At 52.7% G+C, this 27672-nt stretch overlaps 1 protein-coding gene across 2 annotated transcripts; it reads right to left on the bottom strand.

Annotated features, from left to right (window-relative positions):
- Positions 1-296: 296 nt before the first annotated feature.
- On the bottom strand, positions 297-26093 carry PANK2 (pantothenate kinase 2). 2 transcript variants are annotated; one of them, XM_064151657.1, is made up of 7 exons: positions 25813-26093; positions 10587-10939; positions 8424-8677; positions 6984-7160; positions 6040-6163; positions 3906-4031; positions 297-2482 (listed from the first exon to the last, which is right to left on the bottom strand). In XM_064151657.1, exons 1-7 carry the CDS (start codon positions 26012-26014, stop codon positions 2432-2434), a joined length of 1287 nt encoding a protein of 428 aa, XP_064007727.1. In that variant the 5' UTR covers positions 26015-26093; the 3' UTR covers positions 297-2431. The 2 variants fall into 2 exon arrangements, with proteins under 2 accessions (XP_064007727.1, XP_064007728.1); XM_064151658.1 differs by lacking the exon at positions 25813-26093 and having other exon boundaries at positions 10730-10820.
- Between the last annotated feature and the right edge of the window lie 1579 nt (positions 26094-27672).

Below are 27672 nucleotides of genomic sequence, written 5' to 3'. Positions count from 1 at the left end.
GAAAACATGAGCCTGAGAGAAGGCCCAAGCAGGGAGGAAGACCCTTGCCACCAGGCCACGCTGCTCCCCTCCACACACTGGGCTCTAAAGACCAGAAGAGGCAGGCAGCAAGGGGTGGGCAAGGACTGCTGAGCTGTCTTTGGTGAACTCCTGTGATCAGCAAGGCCTCATCCACACCCAGGGCACCAGCACCCACCCAGCTCAACACCCACTCCCTGCCCTTGTCTCCTCCTGGAAGGAAGAGACAAGAATCAAAGGAGGGGTTCAGGGATATAAAAAGAAGAGCAACACTTGGATAGGAGAGAAAAAAATCAGTTTACAAAAGAAATACATCAGGGACTTTGGTGATGGACAGCAGACAGCACAGGGGCCACGCAGAGGCCACAGCAGGAGTGACACACAGAGAAGTGGAGAAGCAACAGTGGAGAACCAGTAGGATGCTGCTCCTAGGGACACCAGCCTGCCTAGGGACTTGGAGGCTGATTTGTGCTGCTATGGAGGTTCCTCAGCTCTGCAGAGGTTCCTCAGCCCTGCAGCTTTCTCAGCTCTGCAGAGGCTCCCAAGTCCTGTAGAGGTTCCTCAACACCATGGATGTTTCTCAGCTCTGCAGAGGTTCCTCAGCTGACTAAGACTTGTAGGTTGAGCTGTAGGGTTGTAGAGGTCCCTCCCTCTGCAGAGGTTCTTCATCTCTCTGCACCTCCCTTCTGTGCAGTATCAAAGCTGCTGCTTCTTTTGGTCATTCTTCAGCTCCCAAAAGCTGCCAATGCTGAAGGCAAACAGCAGCTCTTCTCTGTGGGATGAGGACCTGGGGCAGGCTGGTGGACCCTCCCCACACCGACATGGTCTGTGTAAAACCCACCTAGTCCTCACCAGCCCAGTGCAGCACAGAAGCACCACACTGCAGAGAGAAGCAGCTCCTGGCACAAGGACAGCTCCAAAAAGCAAAGCATGTTTCTTTTCCACGAGTTACACCAGGGCCCAGGCTGTGACTGCGAGGATGGAGACCTGGGGCTGAGAAAGAGTCAAGCTTAGGGCACCTGCAGGCAGCAGCTCCAAGTGGAGCTGGGTTTGTACACTTCCCTGGGGCATCCTTTGTGTGGTTTCATGAGTACTGAAAATAAAGCAAGTCCCAGGTGCAGTCTGCCTAGGAAACTGTGGATGCCCCATCCCTGGAGGTGTTCAAGGCCAGGCTGGATAGGGCCCTGAGCAAACTGGTTTAGTTGCAGGTGTCCCAGCCCATGGACTAGAGGATCTTTGAAGGTCCTTTGCAGGCCAACTCACACCATGAACCTATTGCTGTGCTCTTCAGAGAAGCAGCTCTTCACACTCCCTGCCTGCACTGGTGCTACCAGCACAGCCTCCACAAGAGGAGCACTCTGTGCACTCCAGACCTCCTTCATCACAACTCAAGGTCCAATCTGCATCATCAAAAAGCAGGAGACACAGAAGGAAGATGAGACAACAAACCTTGGGCGTGCTGCTTCTCTTCTGCAAACTGCTGCCCGCTGCCAGCATCTCCACTGCCTTTATTCAGAGCTCACTCAGCCATCTCCAAGCCCACAATGGCTCCAGGGGCTGCAAACAGCAGCACTCAGCTGGCAGCTGCTTGCAGGGTGGTGTGCAGGGAAGATATGGAGAGGAGAACAGGGGAGGAAGAGGCTTCCCTTGGAGCTATGGCCAGGTAATGAATGCAAAATGGGGCATGGCAGAGAAGATCCCCAGCGTGGAACTGGAAGAAAGGAGCTCTTTGGTACAGTTATGTGCAGCCAGGTTTCAGAGCAGAGGAAGGGAAAAGGAAAACCAAACAAAAAGCCAACAGAGTTCCATCCTCACGTTTGCTTCTGGTGGATCACGAGCTGGGAGGCTGACAGACTCCTGATGGGTGCTGTGGTCTGTACAGGGTGGAACAGGCCAAACTGGGAGCCAACCAGAGACAGCGTTTGTGTCTCACCCTGTCTCTGGCACACAATCAGTGAGGAGCAGCAGGAAGGGGCACTGAAGCTCCCTGACAGCCTGCTGGTGCCCAGCAGGAAGTGGCACAGAGGAAACAGAGGTGCCAGTGCCATGCTGCTCCCTCCCCTTTACAGACAATTCCCTTCCCTGTGCAAACACAAACCACTGCAGACACTCAGCACCCACAGGCCCCTCGATGCAGTGCACAGCTGCAGGGACATCCCCACCACTGAAGGCAGAAAGGGCTCTCAGCTGTCAGTCGCTGAACACCTCACAGATGCTGCAGACACAGCTGCCACCTCCAGTCAGCACATCCAGGTCCAAAGTCCTCTGGCCAAAGCTGTGCTGCCGTGGAAGGTGACTTCAAACACAAACACAAACACCACTCCTTGCCTTCTCAGGGTGGGTGATGCTCCACTGAGCAGACACTTGGAAGCAAAACGTGGCTTTAGTGACACAGGTGCAGCTCTGCCCAGGGTCAGGCTGAATCCAGCAGTTCCAGGAGAGCACCAACTGCACCAAAATAACCCTGAGGAGCAGAGAGGGATGTCCATTAACAACTCAAGCATGGCACACAGCACACATCAGAACAATGAGCCTGCACCCACAGGGCAACTTGAGCAACTTACAAAGGAGGGTGGAAAAGTGGCTACAGGCAGGAGGCCAAGAAGCCAACATCATGGCCTGCATTAGAAGTAGTGTGGCCAGCAAGACCAGGGCAGGGGTTGTCCCTCTGCACTCAGCACTGGTAAGGCCACACACTGAGTAATGGGGTCAGTTTTGGGCTCCTCACTCAAGGAGAACACTGAGGTGCTGGAGCAGGTCCAGAGAAGGCCAATGAGGCTGGTGAAGGGTATAGAGTAGAGGTCCTGTGAGGAGCAGCTGAGGGAACTGGGGTGGTTTAGCCTGGAGAAGAGGCTGAGAGGAGACCTCGTTGCTCTCTACAACTCCCTGAAAGGAGGGGGGAGACGGGTGGGAGTTGGTCTCCTCTCCCTAGTAACAGCAGTAGTGACAGGACAAGAGGGAATGGCCTCAAGGTGCACAGGGGAGCTTTAGGTTGGCTACTAGAAGAAACTGAAAAGGTTTTCAAAGCCTGGCACAGGCTTCTCAGGGAGGTGGCTGCATCCCCATCCCTGGGGGTGTTTCAAAGAGGCAGAGATGTGGTGCTGAGAGACATGGTTCAGCACCAAACTTGGTAGATTGGACTGGATGATCTTAAGGTCTTTTCCAACCAAAAGGATTCTAAGGTTCTATGCTGACAAAATAGATTCTACTTCTGATCACAGAATCATAGAATCAAGCAATTTGGAAGAGATCTCCAAGCTCCAGTCCAACCTAGCACCCAGCCCTGTCTAATCAACCAGACCATGGCACTAAGTGCCCCATCCAGGCTTGGCTTCAACACCTCCAGGCACGGTAACTCCACCTGGGCAGCCCATTCCAATGCCAATCACTCTCTCTGACAACAACTTCCTCCTAACATCCAGCCTAGACCTGCCCTGGCACAACTTGAGGCTGTGTCCCCTTGTTCTGTTGCTGCTTGCCTGGCAGAAGAGACCAACCCCCACCTGGCTACAGCCTCCCTTCAGGGAGCTGTAGACAGCAATGAGCTCTGCCCTGAGCCTCTTCTTCTCCAGGCTGCACTCCCCCAGCTTCCTCAACCTCTCCTCATAGGGTTTGTGTTCCAGGCCCCTCACCAGCTTCTCTACTGGCAAGCAGAGCAGCACAGAATCATCTGCTCTGTCAAGAGTCTTAAAGCAAGGGGAAGCTGGTAGCAAACAACTCTTTTAGGTGATCCTGCACAGGGTCCTCCACAGTGACTGCAATGACAAAGCACTGGGGACCTGCTGCACACCGTGGTGGCGGGAACCACTACAACCCCCACCCAGCTGTCTCACCACGGCTTTGCCTTTGGCCACTACCACTCCAACCAATTTAGAAAGTCTTTTCACCTCATGTTCCAGGAAAAGTGCTTTCAGCTGTCCCTTGGACCAGTAGTCCAGAGCATAGGCCAGGAGCCTCATGGAGATGGTGTTGATCCGGAGGAAATTCCCAACGAACACCACTCGGTTGATGTTCTGCAGCAAGGGGAGAAAAAAGCATTACAAGGGAATTCCATTCTCTGAGCACAAGGATGAGAACTCCACCTTGGAGTAAGAAGAAACAAGTGACACTTGTGATGCCTTCACAGAAGCCCTGGGCAGCTTTTCAAGTCCATTTTCTGATGAGGCTGGATGAAAAACAAGGAGCTGAAAGCAGAGGGAAGCCTCCAGCTGGCATTAAACCAACCAGATCCAGGGCAGTGGCATTGTCCTGGGGAGGTGTTTTGGCTGCCAAGGAGCCCAAGGGCCACAGTGAGCAGGGATGTGAGCTGCAGAGGCAAGAGTCACCAACCACTTCTCTGAACTTAGAACTTTAGACTGGACCCGAAAGAGTAGATCTGTGAACATGAGACAGCTCAGAGCTGGGCTGGGGTCTGGCAGCAAGACATGGTTCAAGGTCAGGTGAGATCAGAGAGGTGCACTGGGAGAGGACAGAGGTGCAAGACAAAGAACTGGTGAGGCCATCCCTGGAATACCAGGTTCAATTTTGGGCCCCTTACTCCAAGAAGGACATTGAGGGGATGGAGCATGGCCAGAGAAAGGCAACAAAGCTGGGGAAGGCTCTGGAGAACAGGGCTGGGGAGGAGCAGCTGAGGGATCTGGTGTAGTTTAGCCTGGAGAAGAGGAGGCTGAGAGGAGACCTCACTGCTCTCTACAACTCCCTGAAAGGAGGTTGCAGTGCGGTGGGGGTGGGCACTTCTAAAGAACAAGCAATAGTGTAAGAAGAAGCAGCCTCAAGTTGCACCAAGGCAGGTTTAGGTGGGACATTTCTTCTCTGAGAGTTTTAAAGGCCTGGACCAGGCTGCCCAGGGCAGTCCCCATGCCTGGAGGGGTTTCCAAGCTGTGTAGATGTGGTGCCAAGGGACATGGTTTAGTGGTGACCTGGCAGGGCTGACTTTATGTCTGGGACTCGACAGTCTGAGCCAGGGGATGAATCTGAAGCTTGTTCTCCAACCAGGACAGGCTTTTTTTCACAGATTCTTAGAATGGGTTGAGTTGGAAGGGACCTTAAAGTTCCAACCCCCCTGCCACGGGCAGGGACACCTCCCACTAGCCCAGGTGGCTCAAGGCCTCAGCCAGCTTGGCATTGAACAGCTCCAGGGAGGGGACATCCAAGACCTCTCACCATGCTTAGTGATTTCTTCCTAATCTCCAGTCTAAATCTGCACTTCTCAAGCTTAAATTTTCCTCCAGCCTAATTTCCAGTTCCAAGGTCCTAGTGCCATCTGCTGCTTCACTCAGGGATTTTCCTTTTCCCCCATGTTCACCAAAGCTCTCCCCAGCTACTCAGCACCCTCTTGACACTCCGAGTGCGCTCCAGAGCAAGGACTTGGCAGCTGCACCGTGGGCAGCACTGTCGGGGAGCTCTCGCCTAGCTTCAGCAGCAAGTGAAGATGAATGGTGAGCATCTGCCAACAGCAGCAGAAGTCAGAAGGATTCTTCACCCTGCTTCACCAGGAGCAGGCTGGCAGTGAAGAGCACTCCTCTGTTCTCTCATAGCCCTGTACAATGCTGCTTGACATGAACGCAACAAGGCAGCACTGTAAAGAAGCTGAGAGCCCAGAGACAGAGGAAGCAGTGAGGCCCGGCCAGGAGATGGACTGCAACTGAGATCAACAGCACAGGAGAGGTTCCAGCCCCTGCATGCCTCAGCCCCACCCTTCCTTCTCCCTCAGCAGCCCTCACAGCTGTTGTTCATCACAGGCACCACAGAGGAGCTGTTTAACTCCTGACCGTGCAGAGGACCTCAGGAGACCAACCCCTACCTCACATACAGCTCTTCAGCCATCAGCACAACCATCTGCCCCAAACCACACAGACAAGCCAGGTCAAACTGTCCCTCACACTCCAAAACAAGGGCATTCATCCAAACAGCTGAGCACAGCCATCTCCAGAGGCACTTCCAGGCAAAGAGAGATCTGTGTAACAGCAGCACTGAGGTGCTGCTTTGGGCAGAAGCAATGCATGAGGTCTCCTGCAGTACCTCGTTGAGCGCACACATCCGTGCTATGGAGCCAATGTTGTTGGTGATGGTTATCAAGGTGGCCTTGGCGAGGTCCTCTTTGCTGACAGATTCCCTCTTCTCCTTGCTCATCATATTTCCAAAGCTGTAAAGACAGTTGAGGGGTTAAAGGTCTATTGGCAGCAGATTCCCTGGAGAAAATGAGAACTGCTCATTTAACTCAAGTGACTCATCTTCAGCTGTCTCTTTCTAACTTAAGACTTCTCAGTCAAGAGAAGTGTCCCCAGCAGTTCTAGGGAGGGTCTCCTTCCACTCTGCTCTGCCCTAGTGAGACCACACCTGCAATACTCTGTCCAGTTCTGGGCTCCCCAGTTCAAAAGGGACACAGATCTGCTGGAGAGAGTCCCACAGGCAGCTGTGAGGATGACTTGGGGCTGTGAATGTCTCTGCTATGAAGAAAGAGAAACCTGGAGCTGTTTAGTCTAGAGAAGGCTGAGAGGGGATCTGACCAATGTCTGTAAATATCTGAGGGGTGGGTGTCAAGACAAAGGTGCCAGGCTCTTTATGGTGGGGCCCAGTGACAAGACAAGGAACAACAGGTCCAAGCTGGAACCCTGGAGGCTCCACCTCAACACGATGAGACATTTCTTTACTGTGAGGGTGCCAAAGCCCTGGAGCAGGCTGCCCAGAGAGGCTATAGAGTCTCCTTCTCTGAAGCCTTCTAAAACCTGCCTGGATGTGTTCCTGTGTGGCCTGCCCTGGGTGACCCTGCTTTGGCAGGGGAGTTGGACTCAGTGACCTCTGGGGGTCCCTTCCAACTCCACCGTTCTGTGATCCGCAGTAATTCAGACCTGGTAACATGGGAGAGCAGAAGGCACGGTTGGTCTCCAAAGACACAGCAATCCAGTTTGTCACTCCTGCAGATCTCCAGTGCAAACAACCCCAAAAGCCAGCCCAGTCCTCACCTGGAGGCTACAGCCCAGCCTGGCAAGCCGAATCGCTCGTAGTCTCCTCCATAAATGTCCCGCACCAGTTTGTCCACTTTGGTACTGTCTCCACGGGATGCCATCTCAAGGGCTTCTTCAAAGGTGGAGCAGCCAGTAAGAAGGCAGCAGAGACCAAAGAAGGTTCCTCCCCCAAGGCTGCAATGCAAAGAAAAGCAGAAGTCTTTCACCTTGCTTCCAGAGACAAGGCAATGGCTCCTAACACTGACACCTCCGATGCACACCAGCTCAGGCTGCCCCACTCAGAACTGCCTTTAAAGGTCATCTTCTCCAACCCCACTGCAGTCAGCAGGGATCTCTCCACCTAGATCAGGTTGCTCACACCCCAATCAAGTTTGACCTGGAATGCCTCCAGGGATGAAGAGAGCTATGAGGATGACTGAGGGACTTGAACATCTCTGCTATGAAGAAAGACTGAGACCTGGAGCTGTTTAGTCTGGAGAAAGCTGAGAGAGGACCTTTTGAAGGTCTGTAAATGTCTGAGGGGTGGGTGCCAAGATGAAGGTGCCAGGCTCTTTGTGGTGGTGCCCAGGGATAGAACAAGGAACATCAGGTACAAGCTAGAACACAGGAGGTTCCACTTCAACATGAGGGGACATTTTTATGGTGAGGGTGCTGGAGCAGGCTGCCCAGAGAGGTTGTGGAGTCTCCTTCTCTGGAGACTTTCAAAACCAGCCTGGATTCATTCCTGCCTTAGGTGAGTCTGCTTTGGTGGGGGGGACTGGACTTGATCTTTGGGGGTCCTTTTCAACCCCTTCCATGCTTCAAAAGGACCTCCAGATGTCCCTGCTGACTGCAGGGGAGTTGGACTAGATGACTTTTGGAGGTCTTCTCCAACCCAAACTATGATTCTGAGTGTACCTGGGATAATCTCAAGCTCTGGGATCTATCTGATGGGAAACACTTCAATTCTTGCAGCAGGGAAACTAAAACCAGCTCCTAATGAGACTGGTGGCACTAAAGAGACCAAACCACGACATTCAGACTGTCTCTTTGCAGGAGGGATTGCTGCTGGCAGAGGGAAGGAACTGCAGTGAAAACAGGAGCTTGAGCATTCAATTCACCCCCTATATTCCAGCTTGTCCCTGAAAATGTCACCATCCCTGGGGGTGTTCAGAAAGCTGTGGCCATGGCACCGTGGGACATGGTTTAATAGCCACGGGGGTGTTAGGTTGATGGTTGAACTCGATGATCTTAGAGGTCCTCTCCAACCAAAACAGTTCTATGATTCTATGAAAATCAACTTTGCCATGCAGAATCACAGAATGGTTATGGGTTGGAAGGGACCTTAAGAGACCACCTAGCTCCAAGTAGGGACAGCTCCCACTGGAGCAGGTTGCTCCATGCATTCCAGAGTGCAAAACAGAACTCGCTTTACCCCCTCCTCACCCCAGCGCTCACCTGGTGCCCGTTACCCGTTTGTAGTTCTCCTTTGAATACACAGCCAAAATGCTGACCCCTGAGCCAATGTTGACCAGAAGCAGAGGGTAGGGGTTCTCCAGGTTGAATGGGAGCTTCTGACAGCGTTCAGCATCCGTTGGGTTCTCAAAGTAGTAGCACTCGGAGCGCCCGTTGAAGCCAACGGAATCAATGTAGAGAACCCCTTTAATAAGGCAGTCGAGCTCGTCCAGCTTACACAGCTGAAGGTCACCCATCTGGGGAGAAAACACAAAGAAAGGAGAATATTCAAGAAGCACCAAGGGATTTGAAGTGCTTTTGCTCAGGGCTAGGAAAATGCCCCTGCTGCCAGCTGAATTCAGCCACCTCTGCCACTTCCTGAGCGCAGGAGAGCTCTGTCCTTGTGGACCACCAGCTGCCCTGACCCAGATGGGAAAGAGGCAGGAAAAAACAACTGGGTCCACCAGTGGGCATCAAGAGAATCCCATCAGCTTCCAATGGCCTGATTCAGGTCCTGACTCCGAGGGACTGTCAAGGTCCAGAGAACAGAGAATGCAATCTTTCTTTGTTGATGAACAAGAGAGAGGCTTTAGACTCTCTCAGGGACCAGCATGAGAAGCAAGGAAAAATGAGAAGGGGCTTCAGGTTTGACAAAATAATCCCCCCAAAAAACAGCAAAAAAAGGGAGTTATGAAGGTGCTGAGTGACATAGTGCAGAGGTGGATTTGGCAGTGCCTAGGTCAACACTTGGACTTGACAAACCCAAAGGTCATTTCCAACCAGTTTATGAAATGTTTTTCTCCTCCAGTCACTGCCTTCACTGCACAACCCCCCTCTATTTGGTGCATTTGTCAAACCCTGCTTAAACAAAGTGTTTATCCCACATTTTTCACTTATGGACAAGAACCCAGCTCACAGTGAAGCCCCATGATGGGGGCTTCACTTCACTGACCACCTACTATAACTGACCCTCCACCAGCTCACTCACACAAGTGTTAGAAGCGAAACCACATGAGCAAAAGAGGAACAAAACAAGTATTAAAGCATATGAAAGACAGCAATGAGAGAACAACCCCCCCCAAGACTGAGATGAGAGGCTGACAAGAGAAAGGAAGTCTTGGTAGGAGCTCTGGAAGTTAGTGGCTAGATTCAGTTGGTGGCCAGGCTCAAGCTCATTTAGGAGCTTGACTCAGTTAGGGGGGAGATTCAGACAGGAGCTAGATCCACTTACAGGCCAGATTTAGTCTGGGGTAGATTCAGTCAGGGGCCAGATTTATTCAGGGGCTACATTCAGTTAGGGGCCAGATCCACACAGCAGGCAGATTCAGTCAGGGGGCAGATCCACTTAGGAACCAGATTCAGTCAGGGGCCAGATTTATTCAGGGGCTACATTCAGTTAGGTGCCAGATCCAGTTAGGGGCCAGATCCACTTAGGAACCAGATTCAGTCAGGGGCCAGATTTATTCAGGGGCTACATTCAGTTAGGGGCCAGATCCACTTAGGAACCAGATTCAGTCATGGGGCAGATCCACTTAGGAACCAGATTCAGTCAGGGGCCAGATTTATTCAGGGGCTACATTCAGTTAGGTGCCAGATCCAGTTAGGGCCCAGATTCAGTCAGGGGCCAGATCCACACAGTGGCCAGATTCAGTCAGGGGCTACATTCAGTTAGGGACCAGATCCACATAGTGGCCAAATTCAGTCAGGGGCTACATTCAGTTAGGTGCCAGATCCAGTTAGGGCCCAGATTCAGTCAGGGGCTACATTCAGTTAGGTGCCAGATCCAGTTAGGGGCCAGATCCACACAGTGGCCAGATTCAGTCAGGGGCTACATTCAGTTAGGGACCAGAATGACTTAGGGGTTAGATCCACATAGTGGCCAGATCCAATTAGGGGCCAGGTCCAGCTAGTGGCTAGATGCAATTAGGGGCCAGAAGCAGAGGAACAGGAGCTGCCCTTTGAGGAAAGCAAGTCTCCTGATTTGAAGATGCACAGCGAACTCCACATGCTGTTTGCTGAGCCAGGTTTGAGAGCCAGGCCCATTCCTTGCACAGCTGAAGCTTTAGCCAAGGTTTTAAGAGCCTGCAGAGAAAGTTCCCTAGTTTCAGGCTGTTCCCCCAACTTTCACCCCCAGATCCTAAGGGTATAGAAGCCAAAGATGCCTACTGTGCGAAAGTCCTGCTCAAATTTGTAGGCTCCCCCTCCCGTGGCACATAAGGTGGAGTGGAGGCTGGAGAAGTGCTTCTGGCTGCCCATGTGAATAAAAGCAGGCATGTCATGGGTAGGGAAGCGAATAAAGTGCAGATTGCCTTTGCGCCCACACAGGGTCAGCTCCCTCAGCTCCAGGTGCACATCCCGGATGCCTGTCGAGCCGTAGGCTACGTTGGAGGTCAGGTATTTCCGGATGCTCTTCAGGTTTTCCACTTCTTCCTCCTCTTCTTCAGCTGTGATGTCCTTTGGTTCAAAATACACCAGTTTGACCAAGGTGCCTCCGATATCCAGGCCAAACCAAGGGAAGACTGAAGAGAGAAAGAGAGAAAAACAAGAGGGTTTGATACTGTCCTGTCAGCCACAAAAGCACTGAGTTGTTTTGGCTGGAGAAGACCTCCAGCATCATCAAATCACAGTATCACAGCATCACAGTATCACAGTATCATCAAGGTTGGAAGAGACCTCACAGATCACCAAGTCCAACCCTTTACCACAGAGCTCAAGGCCAGACCATGGCACCAAGTGCCACGTCCAGTCCTGCCTTGAACAGCCCCAGGGATGGCGACTCCACCACCTCCCCGGGCAGCCCATTCCAGTGTCCAATGACTCTCTCAGGGAAGAACTTTCTCCTCACCTCCAGCCTAAATCTCCCCTGGCACAGCTTGAGGCTGTGTCCTCTTGTTCTGGTGCTGGCCACCTGAGAGAAGAGAGCAACCTCCTCCTGGCTACAACCTCCCCTTCAAGGTGGCCTCAGCCACACAGCAGCCTCTCCACGCACAGAATCGAAGGCGTCTAAGATCATCGAGTCCAAGTGTCAGCCTAAGGCAGCCATGGCCATTAAACCACGTCCACATTTCTTAAACACCTTCCTGGGCAGCCTGCTCCAATCCCTGACCACTCTTGCAGGAGAGAAATTTTTCCTGATCTCCAACCTAAAATCTCTCCTGGCACAACCTGAGGCCATTTCCTCTTGCACTCCTGCCTGATACTAGGGAGAAGAGGCAACTCTCACCTGGCTCCAACCTCCTTTTGGGGAGTTGTGGAGAGCCAGAAGGTCTCCTCTCAGCCTCCTTTTCTCCAGTTCCCTCAGCTGCTCCTCCTAAGACTTGTCCTCCAGACCTTCACCAGTCACCAGCTTTGTTGTCCTTAAATGGCTATGAACTGAATGAACATGTGCAGCTCCCCAGGGACTGCTGGGGGCAGGTCTGGTTGCTCTACTCACTTTCAAGTGGAAAAGAAAGAAATAAAAGTTAGCAGCTTGGCCTGCCCATGACAAGCATGGCTGAGACTCCTCTGAGGTAGACTCCCTCCTGCAGCAAGGTGGTGAGGGCTTTGGAAGGCATCTCTCAGGAGCAGCAGCTGAGGGAGCTGGGAGTCTGGAGAAGAGAAGGCTGAGGGGCAAATCATCAAATCGTAGAATTGAGTGCTGGGTCCAGTTCTGGGCTCCTCAGCTCAAAAGAGGTGTTGAGGTGCTGGAATGTGTCCAGAGGAGGGCAATGAAGCTGGAGAGGGGCCTGGAACACAAACCCTATGAGAGGCTGTGGGAGCTGGGGGTGTGCAGCCTGGAGAAAAGGAGATTCATGAGGGACCTCACTGCTGTCTACAACTACCTGAGGGGAGGCTGTAGCCAGGTGGGGTTGGTCTCTTCTGCCAGGCAACCACCAATAGAACAAGGGGACACAGTCTCAAGTTGTGCCAAGGGAGGTCTAGGCTGGATGTTAGGAGGAAGTTCCTGACAGAGTGACTGGCATTGGAATGGGCTGCCCAGGGAGGTGGTGGAGTCACCGTGTCTGGAGGTGTTCAAGAAAAGCCTGGATGAGGCACTTAGTGCCATGGTCTGGTTGACTGGATAGGGCTGGGTGCTAAGTTGGACTGGCTGATCTTGGAGGTCTCTTCCAACCTGGTTGATTCTATGATTCTATGATCATCTAGCTCCAAACCCCCTGCCATGGGCAAGGACACCTCATTCTAGTCTCTAGGGAAACCTCATTGCTCTCTACAACTCCCTGAAAGGAGGCTGGAGCCAGGTGTGGACTGGTCTCCCTAGTAATCAGTGATAGAAGAGAGGAAATCAGTTTGTTGTGCAGGGGAGGTTCACACTGGACATTAGGAAAGGTTTCTTTACTGGGAGAGTGATGAGGTATTAGAACAGGCTGCTCAGGGAAGTGCTGGGGTCCCCATCCCTTGGGGGAGTTCAAGAAGCTGTAGATGTGGTGCTTCAGGACATGGTTCAGTGGTCATGGTAGCTGGGTTATGGTTGGACTCAAGGATGGTAGAGATCTTTTCCAGCCTCAGTGATTCTCTGATTCCTGCATTGAGGTACCCCATGTTCAGCAGCTGGCCTGCATCAGGAGCAGTGTGGCCAGTAGGACAAGGGAGGTTATTCTTCCCCTGTACTCAGCACTGGTCAGGCCACACCTTGAGTGCTGTGTCCAGTTCTGGGCCCCTCATTCAAGAGAGATGTTGAGGTGCTGGAAGGTGTCCAGAGAAGGGCAACAAAGCTGGTGAGGGGCCTGGAGCACAAACCCTATGAGGAGAGGCTGAGGGAGCTGGGGGTGTGCAGCCTGCAGAAGAGGAGGCTTAGGGCAGAGCTCATTGCTGTCTACAACTACCTGGAGGGAGGCTGTAGCCAGGTAAGGGGTGGCCTCCTCTCCCAGGCAACCAGCAATAGAACAAGGGGACACAGTCTCAAGTTGTGCCAGGGGAAGTATAGGCTGGATGTTAGGAGGAAGTTCTTCACAGAGTGATTGGCATTGGAATGGGCTGCCCAGGGAGGTGGTGGAGTCACTGTCCCTGGAGGTCTTCAAAAGAAGCCTGGCTGAGGCACTTAGTGCCATGGTCTGGTTGACTGGATAGGGCTGGGTGCTAGGTTGGTCTGGCTGAGCTTGGAGGTCTCTTCCAACCTGCTTGATTCTATGATGATTCTATGATTTGACATCCTCACTCCTACAGCACTGTCACAGCACAGTGTCCCCACCCCTGCTGGACACTGCTGCCATTTTAATCCCCAGCTCTTTCTCCTCTCAGGTTCTGAGCCAGAGCCCAGGATAATGCAAGAGCTTCGACATCAAAGGGATGTACAATCACGAACTAATTACAACACATCGCTGAGGTAAGAGAAGGAATCTGAGATGCCCCAGGGAGACAAAAAAACCCCAAATGTTTAATTGGATTATTTTATTAGTACAAAACATGCCTGTTAGTGCCAGGCCCAGCAACGTTTACAGCTGGGGTAGATAATGAGCTGCTTGGAAAGAACCACCAAGAGAAAACCCTGATCAGATGGAATCTGTGATTAGAGCTAAGGACTGGAATGGATTAATATTGCTATTAATGAGCTAAAGGATAGAGCCAGAGCTAACAAGATCTGTGGGCTCCACAGCAAACAGAAAAAGGCAGCCACATGTTACAGCTTCTGGCAGCAAGACGAAACCCTTGGGGGTGTTTGCCAAGAGGGAAAACATTTGGAAAGTAAAGCTGAGTGCAGCACAGAATCATGGAATGGTCTGGGGTGGAAGGGACCTCCAATGCTCACCTACCCCAATCCCTTCTGCAGACAGCAGGGACATCTTCAACTAGATCAGGCTGCCTAGAGCCCAGTGAAGCCTGACCCTAGGTATGCCCTGGGATGGAGCTCTGGCCACCTTCCCGGGCAACCTGTTGCAGTGTTCCACTACTGAGGCACTTAGTGCCATGGTCTGGTTGACTGGCTAGGGCTGGGTGCTAGGTTGGACTGGGTGAGCTTGGAGGTCTCTTACCAGAGATGAGGTGTCATAGAATGCCTTGGGCTAGAAGAGACCTTCAAGATCATCCAGTTCCAACCCCCTGCCATAGGCAGGGACACCTCGCACTAGAACAGGTCGCTCAAGGCCTCATCCAACCTGGCCTTGAACACCTCCAGAGAGGGAGCAGCCACAGCCTCCCTGGGCAATCTGTGCCAGTGTCTCACCACCCTCACTGCAAAGAACTCCTTCCTAATCTTCAGCCTCAATCTCCCCCCTTCCAACTCAGTCATTGCCCCTCCTCCCATCACTCCAGTCCCTTGTAAACAGTGCCTCCTCAGCTCTCCTATAGTTCCCTTCAGGTACTGGTAAGCTCTCTAAGGTCTCCCTGGAGCCTCTTCTTCTCCAGGTTGGACAGGCCCAACTCTCTCAGCCTGTCCCCATAGCAGAGGTTCTCCAGCCCTCTGATCAGCTTCCTGGTCTCCTCTGGACTCACTCCAGCAGTTCTGTGTCTTTCTTATGCTGGGGGCAGCAGAACAGCACACAAGACCATCTGGGTCAACTTTTCAATGTAACAGCCTGGTCGAAAGGAGCTGGCCCAGCAGCCTGTCAAATTGAGCCTTACAACTGCCCAATGCAGGGCAATCCACTGCTTCCCTTGGGAGATGATTCCAAGGTCTCACTGTTCTCATGGGCAAACATTTTCTTCTGGAGTCCAGCAGGAATCTCCCCAGCAGTAACTTGTCCCCATCACCCCTTGTCTTTTCCATGGGATTCCTTGTTAAGTGGGAGTCTCCAACCTGCTGGTAGCCACCCTTTACGTGCTGGTATGTGGCACTAAACACCTCTGTGGTTACCATCATCTTTGGAAAGCCACAAACCCGACAGGCAAGTGCACATCTGAAGACCATCTTCTATCTTCTCAGCAGGGCAATGTTGCTGCTGCACAAAGCAGGAGCAAAAGGCCTTCTCAGAGCACTGCAGACCCCCAGGGCTGCTTGGCCATGGCTTACCCAGGTTATTTTTAAACCACCCAGCTGGTTTTTGTGTATTTACACAGAGGCAACCCCCCAGGCATCACCAAAAGAAACCTTCAAGGAAGATACAAACTCTGTTTTAGGAGGCACATCTTCTGTTTCTAATGCATTTGCTTCAAACAAGAGCAGAGGTAAAAATAGCTGTTCATGAAGGAGAGAGAAATCTGAATCAAGGCCCAACAGAGAAGCAAAGCAGGAGCAGTTCAAGGACTTCTGTGAAGGCAACCTCACATTCTGCACTCCTTAAATGAACTGCAGAGTTGCAGACTCCTTCAGCACTTCAGGGTGGGAAGTCTGCCGAGTGCTCTACTGGAGTGTGATTGGCAGGGGTTAGGGAGGAACAACCTCCCTGCCCAAACTGGACCATCCAAACCAGGATGCCCAGGCAGGTTCCTAGTACCTCCATGGATTGAGACTCCACCACCCCTTTGTGCAACCTATGCCTGTGTTCAACTACCCTTGCATACCTCACCCAAAATCAGGCAGCTTTTCTTTCTTACATCAGAGGTTTTGACCTGCCTGATGTGGGATAGAATCAGAGCATCATTTCAGTTAGAAAAGATCTTTAAGATCAAGTCCAACCATTCCCTAACTCTACCAAGGATGGTGCTAAACCATGTGCCTCAGCACATCTCTGCATCTTTCAGATACCTCCAAGGATGGGGATTCAACCACCTCCCCAAGGAGCCTGTTTCAGTCTTTGGAGAACCTTTTCAGTGAAGAAGCTCTTTCTAATACCCAACCTAACCTCCCCTGGTGCAACCTGAGGCCATCTCCTCAAGAGGTGACTGAACCAAGGTGCTCACTAACATCAAATGTGTTGCTGATCCTTAGGGGTCCCTTCCACCCTGAGATTTCTGTGGTTCTGTGTGTCTTACTTTACATTTCCTCATGAAAACCTTACTGAAGCTCTTCACAAACAACCTGCACAGTGCAGTTACTCCTCCAGAGATGAACACTGCCTGCCTGGGCCTCATCACAATGCCAGGAGAACCATATCCTTGGAGATGACAAACCATGAGGAGCACCCATCCTCATGGAAAAAGGGAATCCAAGACCTTGGAATAGAAGTGAAGGGGAAAGTGAGACAAACTCCAGGGTTTCTGGACCTCCAATGGAAAGGGCCTTGTCATGGAGAAGTGTGACAAGAGCAGCTGAGATGGCAAACAGGAGTGACCAGTCCCAGGAGCACTCCAACAGGGAGATGGACACAACTGTGTGGCTGGCAGCAGCAAGTGTCTGCTTGCTTCACTCATACATTCCTCCCAGCACCTTCAGCCTACAAGCCTGTCCCCATGCCCTCCTAAGGCCATTCAAGAGCCACCTCCAACATGGCATCCACATCCACAAGGCAGCAGAACAGGACACACAGCCCAAAGTGTTGTGTCTTTGTGTGACTGAAGTCCCAGATCTACCAACCTGCTACTGCAGGAGATTGCTCTGAGCCAGGAGCAGAGAAGCAGCAAAACACCAGCAGTGCTGTACAGACAACAGGACACTGACAGCATGAGCAGAGCCTGCAGCTGCTGCTGCCCCAGTCCCCCCAGTGACTGAACTGGTGACCACCACTCTATTTAAATACCCAGTTCAGAGAATGGTGGATGCACTGGGACAGAAGAGACCTCTGGAGGCCACTTAGTCCAACATCCCTGCAGTCAGCAAGGACATCCCCAACCAGATCAGGTTTCTCAGAGCTCCATCAAGTCTGACTTTGAAAGTCTCTACCACCTCCCTGGGCAACTTGTTGCAATGCTCCACCACCTTCAAAGTGGTCACTAACCTTAGGTTCCCCACATTCAACACTGCACAGGCTCTGCTAGACAAGCAGCAAGCTCTAGGCAGGGGAAGGAAGAGGCTTCCCAGCTTACTCAGCCAAGTCCTCTCCTCTCTGTGTGGTCACTGACATCCTGGAATTCCTTCTCACTAAATTCCCACTCTGAAAGCATTCTGCTGCTTTGTCATCTCTGCTCTGAGGAAGGACCACTTCCAGAAACTTCAAGTCCTGGTGCCAGGAGGCCTCTTTGGACTTCTGAAACATATTCCTTCCTGTCAGGGCACACCAGGTTTTCCCCACATTATGAAACCTGTCGCTTTGTCTGCTTGTTTGTTTCAAAGCACCCCCCTATTTCAAGGCAGGAGTCCTCTCCCCAGCCTCACTTTGCCAGGCTGCACAAGGGTGAAAATGAGGAGGGTGGGGTCTTGGGGTGCAGCAGCAAAGGATCCAAAATCCAAGGCATGGAGCCCTGTAACATGTTTCCATATAACTGGAAACACCGTGTGAGTTGCTTCATCACTGGCTCATGGCCTTCCATTTCAGAGCAGAGACAGCTGCCAGGACATCCACTCTTCAGCAGGGTCACACCAGCTCATTTTAAAGTTGGTTGTGAAGTCCACACACCAAAAGTCCACCATTCAGGGATACAAATCTTCAAGATTTAAGGTCCCTTCCAACTCAAACCGTTCTATGATCTCAGGACATGAGAATCACCATCTTGGTCCATCAATTCAGGAAGCTTGCCTAATTGATGGAAGAAAACCCAAACATGAGATACCATCTCCTTAGAAACTTCAACCCAGCTCATTCCCAGTGCTCTCAGGACCTTCCATTCTTCATACCTGTATTCAGGTGCCACAGCTGCCACTGACCTGGCAGAACACCCAGCATGGGGTTACACCACCCCCCAGCCATCCACTGCCTGGCACAGCAGAGGACCACTAACAGGGAAACAAGAGCGATGCCTGCAGAGCCAGGTGTAAACTGCAGTCAGGCTGGGCTCAGGCCCCACTGGTCTTCACTCTGGCCTCACTAAACCCCAGATGAGCCTCCTAAACCCCTAAAAGAGCCTCCATGCAGGGACCCAGGCTCAGAGCAGAGCTGGCTGCCCACATGCCTGTGGAAAGCCTCTGCATGGAGCAGCTGGTGCTCTCCATCTGCCAGCAGCTTGTCTCTACCTCCAGCGAGTCACCAGGGATAAATTCTTAAAGATAGCCTATTAAGGTAATTAACTTAAACCAAATGATTCTTAATTATGCATCTCTTGTTATATACATCCCAGCCACAGGTGGAGAACCCAAGCAGGCAGCATGCTAGCTCCAAATCTGTCACCATGCTACACAGAGAAACTTGCAGAGCTCTCAAATCACCCAGGGCAGGGAGAGAACGTCCCCTACAAGCCCATTTTTGTAGGAGAGGAGGAAATCATTTCAACAGCCTGGAGAAGTGATGGTTTGTTCCTTGCACCGACAAGAAGTCAGCCAATGTGACTATGCAGGGCAGCAGCAGCTCTGCCACATCCCAGAACCAGAAAAATCTGTGCCTCCACAGGCAGGAAGGAGGAAGCTCTCTTGGATGAGTGCCAATGCCATCTGCTACTGAGATTTCTCTGTTCAAACATCGATTTCTTCCCAGCAGCTACAGTGCAGCTGAAAACCACCCAAAGATCTCTCTCCCTTTTAAGCTTCTGAAGCATTTTCTCCAGCAGAGCTGCTGCAGCAGACGCCAGAGCCAGAGCAGCGTGAGAACTGGTGGCATGCAGGCGCCTTTGGGCATCAGCCTGGGGGCTGATTTTTGTCACTCAGAAGGTTCTGCTGCAGTAACTGGTGTGAGAAGACACCAGCTTTGACAGCCAAGGCATAACAAGCAAATGCTGCCCCTCTTCATCACCTCCCTGCTGCTACCTGAAGCCCTCTGTGCTGGGGAAGGGCCCTGCACGCTGCCTTTCCAAGCGCTCACCAGCCACAGAGGGATGAGGAATCCATCAGCAGAGCATCGCTGTATGAGCATTCAAGGTCCCTTCCAGCCTCTGACATTCTGTGAACCTCTGGACCCTCCTGCCCAGCACCTTGCAGGTGTTCAGTCTCTCCCTGGGTGTTTGGGCAATGACAAGAAAGGCAGGAAATCCTCTTCTCAGAGCCACAGCTGATCCTTTTTCAAACCCTGCTGCAGCCTTTTCCTGAAAGCAGCTCTCTATGGCTTCATAAGGACAATCAAGAGGCACCAACCCCACACTCAAACACGGTGTTGAGACAGAAGAATAAGCACAATGTATTCAGAGTGGAGAGCAGTGCAAAAGGGGCTTGAGAAGTGGTGAGCCTGTGGCAGCACTCAGCAGATCAGGCACACGAGGATGAGCTTAGTTCCTGTCCTTCCCTCCCCTAACACAATACCCTGCAGCAGCAGTTCGGAAGGATCTTTTTACTGAGGAGGAAAAAAATGGCTCTAAGAATTCTTCATCTTCTGACAAAGGATTGCTTTCCTTTTCAAAAGCACCTCTGTACAGAAGTTTTCATGCACAAACACAGACTCAGCACCTTCCCTTAAAAACAGCCTTCCTTCAGAGGGGCACATCTCTGGATATACACCACCACCACCAAAGCAGCCTGCAAACAGTGTGAAGGGCTCACAGCTCCTGTGAAACAACCTGAAGGACTCTACACACTGCCACCTCTCCACCTCCAAATCCCTTTCAGAATCAGACTGCAAGATCTTCAGGGCAAGAAAAATGGAATGCAGGAAGGAAAAGAGAATGTCTTTATTTGGGATGTAAATTACTTTATGAAATTGAATGCTACAGAAATATATAGATAATAAAAAAAAAGCCCTCAACAGTCTCCTTCTGAAAGCTGCAGAAGTGTCAAGATGAAGAGATGACAACCCAAGATCTCCATGATGGATTTTCTTCACACAACACAGAGCTTCAGGCTGTATTTCAGCCTCATCATGAAGCTGTCAGCCAACGATCCCAGCAGCTAAAATGATGAGGCTGAGGAGTTAGCCCAGTGTATGGTAGCATCTCTAAACATCAGCTTACTCTAAAACATTCAACCTTACTTGCAGAGCATTACACTCATGGATATTTTACAACTAGAGGGGGAAAAGCCAGTATGTTCATCAGCATTTCATGTCAAGTGACAGTAAATCTACACATCCTCCTATCTCCAAAAGCAAGTTCTGCCAGACATAGACATTTCAGACCCAGCCCTCAAAAAAACAGCTATTTAAAAACAAAATAATCAGAGCTTAAATTTTGTACTGCAAAGGGGTTGCCAAAACAACCTTTTCTTGGTACCTCTGCTTGGATACTGTGTACATCCAGGATGTAAAGCAATGGCTGTGGTCTGCTTTCATGTGATTCTGAGAGGAGTCACTAAAACCTTTCAACAAAAGGTGCCAGATCATAGAATCACAGAATGGCTCAGGTTGGAAGGGACCTCAGAGATCTTCTACTCCAACCCACCTGCCATGGGCAGGGACACCTCTCAACTAGCCCAGGTTGCTCAAGGCCTCATCCAACCTGGCCTTGAGCACCTCCATGGAGCAGGCATCCACAACCTCCTTGGGCAACCCATTCCAGTGTCTCAGCACCCCCATACTGAGGAACTTCTTCCTAACATCCAGTCTAAGCCTTCTGCTGGAGAGGATCCAGTGGAGGGCTAGGAGGATGAGGGGACTGGAGCACTGCCTGATGAGGAGAGGCTGAGGGACCTGGGGCTGCTTAGTCTGGAGAAGACTGAGAGGGGATTTAATCAATGTTTATAAATCTCTGGGGGCTGGGGGTCAGGAGAGTGAGACAGGCTCTGCTCACTGCTCCCTGAGATAGGAGCAATGGGTGTAAGTTGCAGCACAGGAGGTTCTAGCTCAATACAAGGGGAAACTTCTTGACTGTAAGGGTCCCAGAGCCCTGGCACAGGCTCCCCAGAGAGGTTGTGGAGTCTCCTTCTCTGGAGCCTTTCAAGGCCTGTCTGGATGTGTTCCTTTGTGATCTGTGCTAGATTGTGTGGTCCTGCTCTGGCAGAGAGATTGGACTCAATGATCTCCTTGGGCCCCTTCCAACCCCAAATATCCTGTGATCCTGTAAACCTTCTCTCTTCAGCTTAAAACCATTTCCCCTTGTCCTGTTTCTAGCCAACCTTATGAAAAGTCCATCTGCAGCCTTCCTGTAGAATTCCTTCAGGTTCTGTAAGGTAGCTCTAAGGTCCCCCCTGAGCCTTCTCTTCCCCAAGCTGAACAACCCCAGTTCCCTCAGCCTGCCCTCATGGCAGAGGTGCTCCAGCCCTTGGATCATCTCTGTCCTCTGGACTCACTCCAACAGCCCTGGGTCCTTATGATGGGGACACCAGAACCAGACTCAGGTAGGGTCTCAGTAAAGTCAAGGGGCAGAATTCCCTCTCTTGCCCTGCTGGCCACATTCCTTCTGATGCAGCCCAGCACAAAGCTGCCTTCTGGGCTTCATGAGGGCACTGCTGGCTCATGCCAGGTTTCTCATCAACCAATATCCTCAACGCTTTGTCTTCAGGGCTACTCTCAACCCACTCTGCACCCAGCCTGCATTTGTGCAGGGGGCTGACCTGATTCAGACACAGGACCTTGCACTGTGACTTGTTGAACCTCGTGCACCAGCTCACTTCTCAAGCAAGCCTGTCAGGATGCTTTCTGGATGCCCTCTCCACCTTCAAGTGCATCCATGGCACCACACAGCTTGGTGTCAGCTGCAAACTTGCTGAGGGTGCACTCAGTGCCACTGCCCACATCACTGGCAAAGATGTTAAATAGCACTGGACCCAGGACATAGCCCTGGGGAAGTCCACATAAAGGAGTCAAGAATTGGTGAGAACACATTTGGGCTTTTTCAAACCACAGATGCATCCAGTGACAGAAAGTGCTTGCAGGATGTTCTCCTTGATGCTTTAGGTATAGAATTACTGCAGTTGATGGGCACCCTGCACTGCAACTACACTTTATACAACTTACTTCCCCTCCCCTTCTGTCCAGCAGTGGAACATCAGGAAGCACACCTGGCCAGAGCATATACACAAGCTGGTTTGTTTCTAGAGAATGAACAAGCAGGCTGCAGAAAGGAGCAGCATGCTTGGGCATATAACCTAAAATTTCTCTCTGCCCAGCAAAGCAGGTTTGCAGGAAAGGGCAGAGAGAAGTGCAGCAGCACAGGAGAGAGCAGGGTGGAGGGGGAAAGCTGATGAACTGGACTGCTGACCTGTTTCTCTTAGCACAAAGAAGATTCATTACAATAAGATATTCCCCAATTCGTGATGTTAATCATTGGATTTATGCCTGGCACTCAACCCTGCCCACAGCAAGGTACCTTAAACATAACATGAATATTCTCTTTATTGATCTGGGCTGTTTCCAGTCCAGCCTGTAAGTGCAGATTTCATCAGTGGTGTTGATAATTCATTATCAAAAAAGGATTCTTCTGCGTCGCCCCTGGAGCTGATAGACCCTTTTCAGTACACCATTTCTGCCCTTACTAACAACCCCAGCAAGCCCCCTTCACATCCCACCAGCTCAGAACTTCCAACAGATCTCTGCTTCACCACATTTTCAGGGATGCTTCTCACTCCCTTCCAAGGGCAACAGCGTCCTTGACTTCTCCTTCTTTTACCTGTGGCACACTGAAAATCACGGTGCCCACCACAACGCGCTGTAGCTGCTCTGAAGCACACCAACAAGCATTTAACAGCCCAAGATGTAGCACAGATGTCAGCTGCACCGCCACAGGTTGGGTTGTTTCAGACCTACCCTACCCACCTAATTCCTCTCGCTCTCAGCCCTTCCCCAGTCCCTGCAGTGAAGCAGCCCTCGCTGCACGTTGCTGGCGCAGAGTGGCAGCTCGGAGCTGGAGCTGCAGCCCACTGAAATCCTTTCATTCCCGGGGAAGCAGAGCTCATCTGCCAGGGCATCTGCCAGCACAGGCTGCAAGACAAGCTTCAAGGTCACCGAGCACGTTGGCCACAATCCAGCAGCAGACAAGTGGGAGCTAAAGTAGGGCATTTTTGATCAGACACCCATTAAGCAGCCTGCTTTCACCGAGGCTTGCTTGAATCCTGAGGTGGGATCCAGCGGGTTCACTTGAAAATGTAACTTACCCTGACCTCAGCCACTGTCCCTACTAGAGGATGTGCTTGCTCCCCCACTCTGCTCTTCCAGTTACCACAAGGATCATTTAAGGAGATGATCCTGAATTGCGTTCTGCTGACCTTCCAGACTGGATCCCAGTCCCATCTCAGAAGCTGCCAGAACATCTATTTTCCCAAAAGTGTCCCATGCCAGTTTCTGCATTTTACCTCATCACAACCTTCACTGGGAAACCCTCAACCACCAACTTCAATCTGCATTTTCCACATCAGACACCAGAAACTGCCCCTGAGCAAGGCAGAAGAGTTCTCATTATCTCATGCACAGCTCCAAGTCCACCCTCATTTTCATACCAGAGACATACACTCCCCTACAGCTGCCTGCACCCTATTAACCATCAGGTCTCTAATTAACAACCCCACTGGTAGGTTCTGCTGAATTCCTAAGAAGAGCAGCCACAGAAAGGGATTTTTGCATGCAGAGTTTGTTTTGCCACATCTAAATCACAGGATGCTCACCACACTGCTAGTGTTACTACATCTCTCTACTGAAGATCTCTTTCATCCTATCAATTCTGGGGTAAGCAGAGTACCTCACAATTATTTATCTTTGAATATCAAACCATCAGGTGCAGGATGGCTCCTGTAATCCAGCATGGCCTGGAAATGAAAGGGAGATGTGAAGGGTTGCAGGTTAGTGCAGCTGCACCGAGGCTACGTGAGCATCGCTGAGCTGTGCTGCCCTGGAACCAGGGATGCAAGAAGCATCCAGCTTAGTAACATCTCTGGCAAGCTTTTGAGCTGTGATTCCTATTTTTCCACACTAAAGGCAAAAGAGAAGCTTTTGAAGCAAAGAGAAAGAACGCCACTGAAAATGCCATTCATATATGGTGGTGGTGATGTCTCGGCACCATCGGCCAACAGGCTGAGTCCTGCGATGAGCCGCAGGAAATCCTGGTCCCTGCTGCCAGCCTGGGCTCTTTTGTGACACCCTTCCAGCAGCTGTTCAGGTAACAGGGAGCAGGCTGAAGCCATTGCATTGTCAGGGGATGGCTCAAGGAAAGGGCTCCAGCACAAGTGAAGAAATAATCCTTCAGCTGCACTTCAAACATGGCTGAAGCAAGTCCTCCGCCAGAGTCACCTGAGCAGCAGCCCCTGCGGCTGCCAAGATGAAGGCTGCCATCCATTTTGCACTTAACCTGCTCCTGACGCGGCATCTGGGAGCCTGGCTCAGGGAATGGTGCTCTCCATATGGAGCCTGGGTCAGGCTGTTCTTAGAGTCTGCCAAACCGGCAAGGCTCTCCCCTCCCCACATTTACACCGTTCTCTTTGCCCCCTCTTGTTTCCTTCCAACAGTGCCCAGCCACACAGCCCTCCCTCATCCCCCGGCTCTGGCTGCACTCCTGGCCCTCCCAGCTGTCTTCCTGTGTCCTCGCCAGTGACCAGCTCACGTCCTCCAGTCTAAGGTGCCCAACTTGGGCTACTCAACACTCACCACAGCTCCAAACTCTGCCCCATCAGCCCAGACACCACCTCACACACCTCTTGTAACTTGTCTTGTTGTCCATCCTAACATTTCAGAGCCCACATCCTGCCATGTCTCCAAACTTGACATATTGAGCCCATCACCTCCCTCCACTACACCTCCAAACTGACCAAGCTGGACCCATGCCATCACCCCACTGCAATGTCCCCAAACTGGCCATGCTGGACTCATGTCATTGCCCCACTGCGATGTCCCCAAACTGGCCATGTCGGACTCATGCCATCATCCCACTATGACGTCCCCAAACCAACCATGCTGGACCCATGCCATTGCCCCACTGTGATGTCCCCAGACTGGCCATGTTGGACCCATGTCATCACCCCACTCCGATGTCCCCAAACTGGCCATGTTAGACCCATGCCATTGCCCCACTGCAATGTCCCCAAACTGGCCATGCTGGACTCATGCCATTGCCCCACTGCAGTGTCCCCAAACTGGCCATGTTAGACCCATGCCATTGCTCCACTGCAATGTCCCCAAACTGGCCATGTCGGACTCATGCCATTGCCCCACTGCAGTGTCCCCAAACTGACCATGTTGGGCCCATGCCATTGCCCCACTGCAATGTCCCCAAACTGGCCATGTCGGACTCATGCCATTGCCCCACTGCAGTGTCCCCAAACTGACCATGTTGGGCCCATGCCATTGCCCCACTGCAATGTCCCCAAACTGGCCATGTCAGACTCATGCCATCATCCCACTATGATGTCCCCAAACTACCCATGCTGGACCCATGCCATTGCCCCACTGTGATGTCCCCAAGCTGGCCATGCTGGGCCCAACAGCACCCTCTCACCGTGCTGTCCCTGCGCCTCCACTGCCCCCATCCAAGAGCCCATCTCCCCCAGCCCCACCCCCGTGACCCCGCCCCGTCCCAATCTCTCCCATCGCCCCGCCCCTGCCCAAAGCCCGCCCCCACCGCAGACCGCGCCGCCGCCCGCCGCCCCCCCCCTATTTCCCGATCCCTTTAACGTTCCCCTTCCCGTGCCCGCCGCACTCACGCGGGCGGTTCTTGCGGACCGAGTCCCGGCGCTGGCGGCTGACGGAGCCGCCTCGCTCGCGGGGCTGCGGCCCCGCCGCGCTGTCAACCCCCGCCGCGCCGCTGCTCCGCCGCCTCGGGGCTCCGGCCTCGGCCGTACCCCCACCTCCGCCTCGCCGCCGCGGCTTTTCCTCCGCGCTGCCGCCATTGCGCAGCGGCTCCATCCGCAGCGCGGCCCGACCCCATGGGCCGCCCGCCCCGCTGCGCCGCGCTCCTCAGCTGCCGCCGCAGCCACCGCCGCCAGCGCGCCTGCGCGCAACGGCCCCCTGCGGCGGGGCGGGACAGCCGATGAGACGAGCGCCAATCCCCGCTCCTCTCCGCAAGGAACGACAGGAGGCTTCGCCAATAGAAGGCAGAGATTGGGCTCCCGCAGAGCGTTAGGCGCCCCCTCCGCGCTCTACGGCGGAGAGTGACAGGCGCGGCTGCCCAGTCGGACGCCGCAGGTCCCGGCAGGGCGGGGATTATGTGGCCGGCGAGGGCAGGCCCCTGCGCTACATCGCTGGCCTATGGAGAGCTTTCGGGAAGAGAATGACACGGCAGCTGCCCAATGACGCGAGAGAGCTGCTGACCGAGGCGGGAGAAGGCAGACTGATTGACAGGCCGGGTAACTATGGCAACGCAGGAGGGGCCCGAACGGGAGCCCGCAGTAGGCCCAGCCGGGCTGGGTTGGGGGGGCGCTTCTTTGCCTAAGGTTTGCATATGCAGATAGCGAGGCCGCCCTCACCCCCCCACTGCGGACTTCGGCACCAGCCCGCCCTCGGTGGCACTGCCACGGCCGGGACCTCCAACCCCCGCGGCCCCTGCCCACGTTAACAGTGCTGACTCTGTGGGACAGCATCGGTGTTCCTCAGACACGCTGGAGGACAAGCGGATGGGGCTGCGGCCTTGGGCAGCTTTTCGTACTACGGAGGAGCAGCAGCAGAAAGAAATGAGTGAAAAGCTGTTCAGCCGATGAGGAGCGGGACCTGGGAAGCAGCCATCACTGGTGCCTGTCCAGCAGAGCTGAACCCAAGGTGGCCAGGGCGGCTCAGCTCCCGCTTCTGTGGAGAATCCCAAGATCTGGTTCAGCCAGAGGGTCTGGAGCATATAAAACTGGCAGCAGCATCCTGGAGCTGCTGCCAATTGTCCATCTCAGGAAACATCTGCTTGCAGTGTCCATCTGTGTTTATCTCTAGTCCCTTCCTGCCTAGCCTGCTACTGCAGCTACCTATGGCCCAAATGCCCTCTGACTTGTAAGGATTTGCAGCTTGGAGCTCTGTTTCAAAGCCTTTGCACTTTCGAGCACAGAACTCACTCAGTTGCTCTTTAGCAACCACAGCATTCTGAGGACAGGCTGCTGCAGCGCAGCTCTATGCTACCTTGAGAACCATCTTCGTCCTGAACCAGCTGTCTGGGCTTCCTAGGACCTGCTGTCCAGCGGCTAGAGATGGAGCTGCTTGAAATCCTCAGTGGCAGAAGCTGTACAAACAGGCTTCTCTGAAGGCACCTGTCTCCTCAAACAGGACACCCAGGGTGCAGGAACCCAGCCCAAAAACAGCAGAGGAGGGCTGCTGCAATCCTTCTGTGCAGCCTCTGCTCCCTGAGCAGATGAAGTTTTGGTATTTAATTCTCCATCTTCCACAGGACAACTTGCTCTAGAGAAGGTTCCAAAAGCCATCACAGTATCATCAGGGTTGGAAGAGACCTCACAGATCATCAGGTCCATCCCTTTAGCACAGAGCTCAAGGCCAGACCATGGCACCAAGTGCCACGTCCAATCCTGCCTTGAACAGCTCCAGGGACGGCGACTCCACCACCTCCCCGGGCAGCCCATTCCAGTGCC

This window comes from Pogoniulus pusillus, chromosome 11 (assembly GCF_015220805.1).
Source record: "Pogoniulus pusillus isolate bPogPus1 chromosome 11, bPogPus1.pri, whole genome shotgun sequence".
Taxonomy (NCBI): Eukaryota; Metazoa; Chordata; class Aves; order Piciformes; family Lybiidae; genus Pogoniulus; species Pogoniulus pusillus.
The sequence above is the reverse complement of the archived record's forward strand: the minus strand, read 5'-3'. Positions and strand labels throughout refer to the sequence as shown.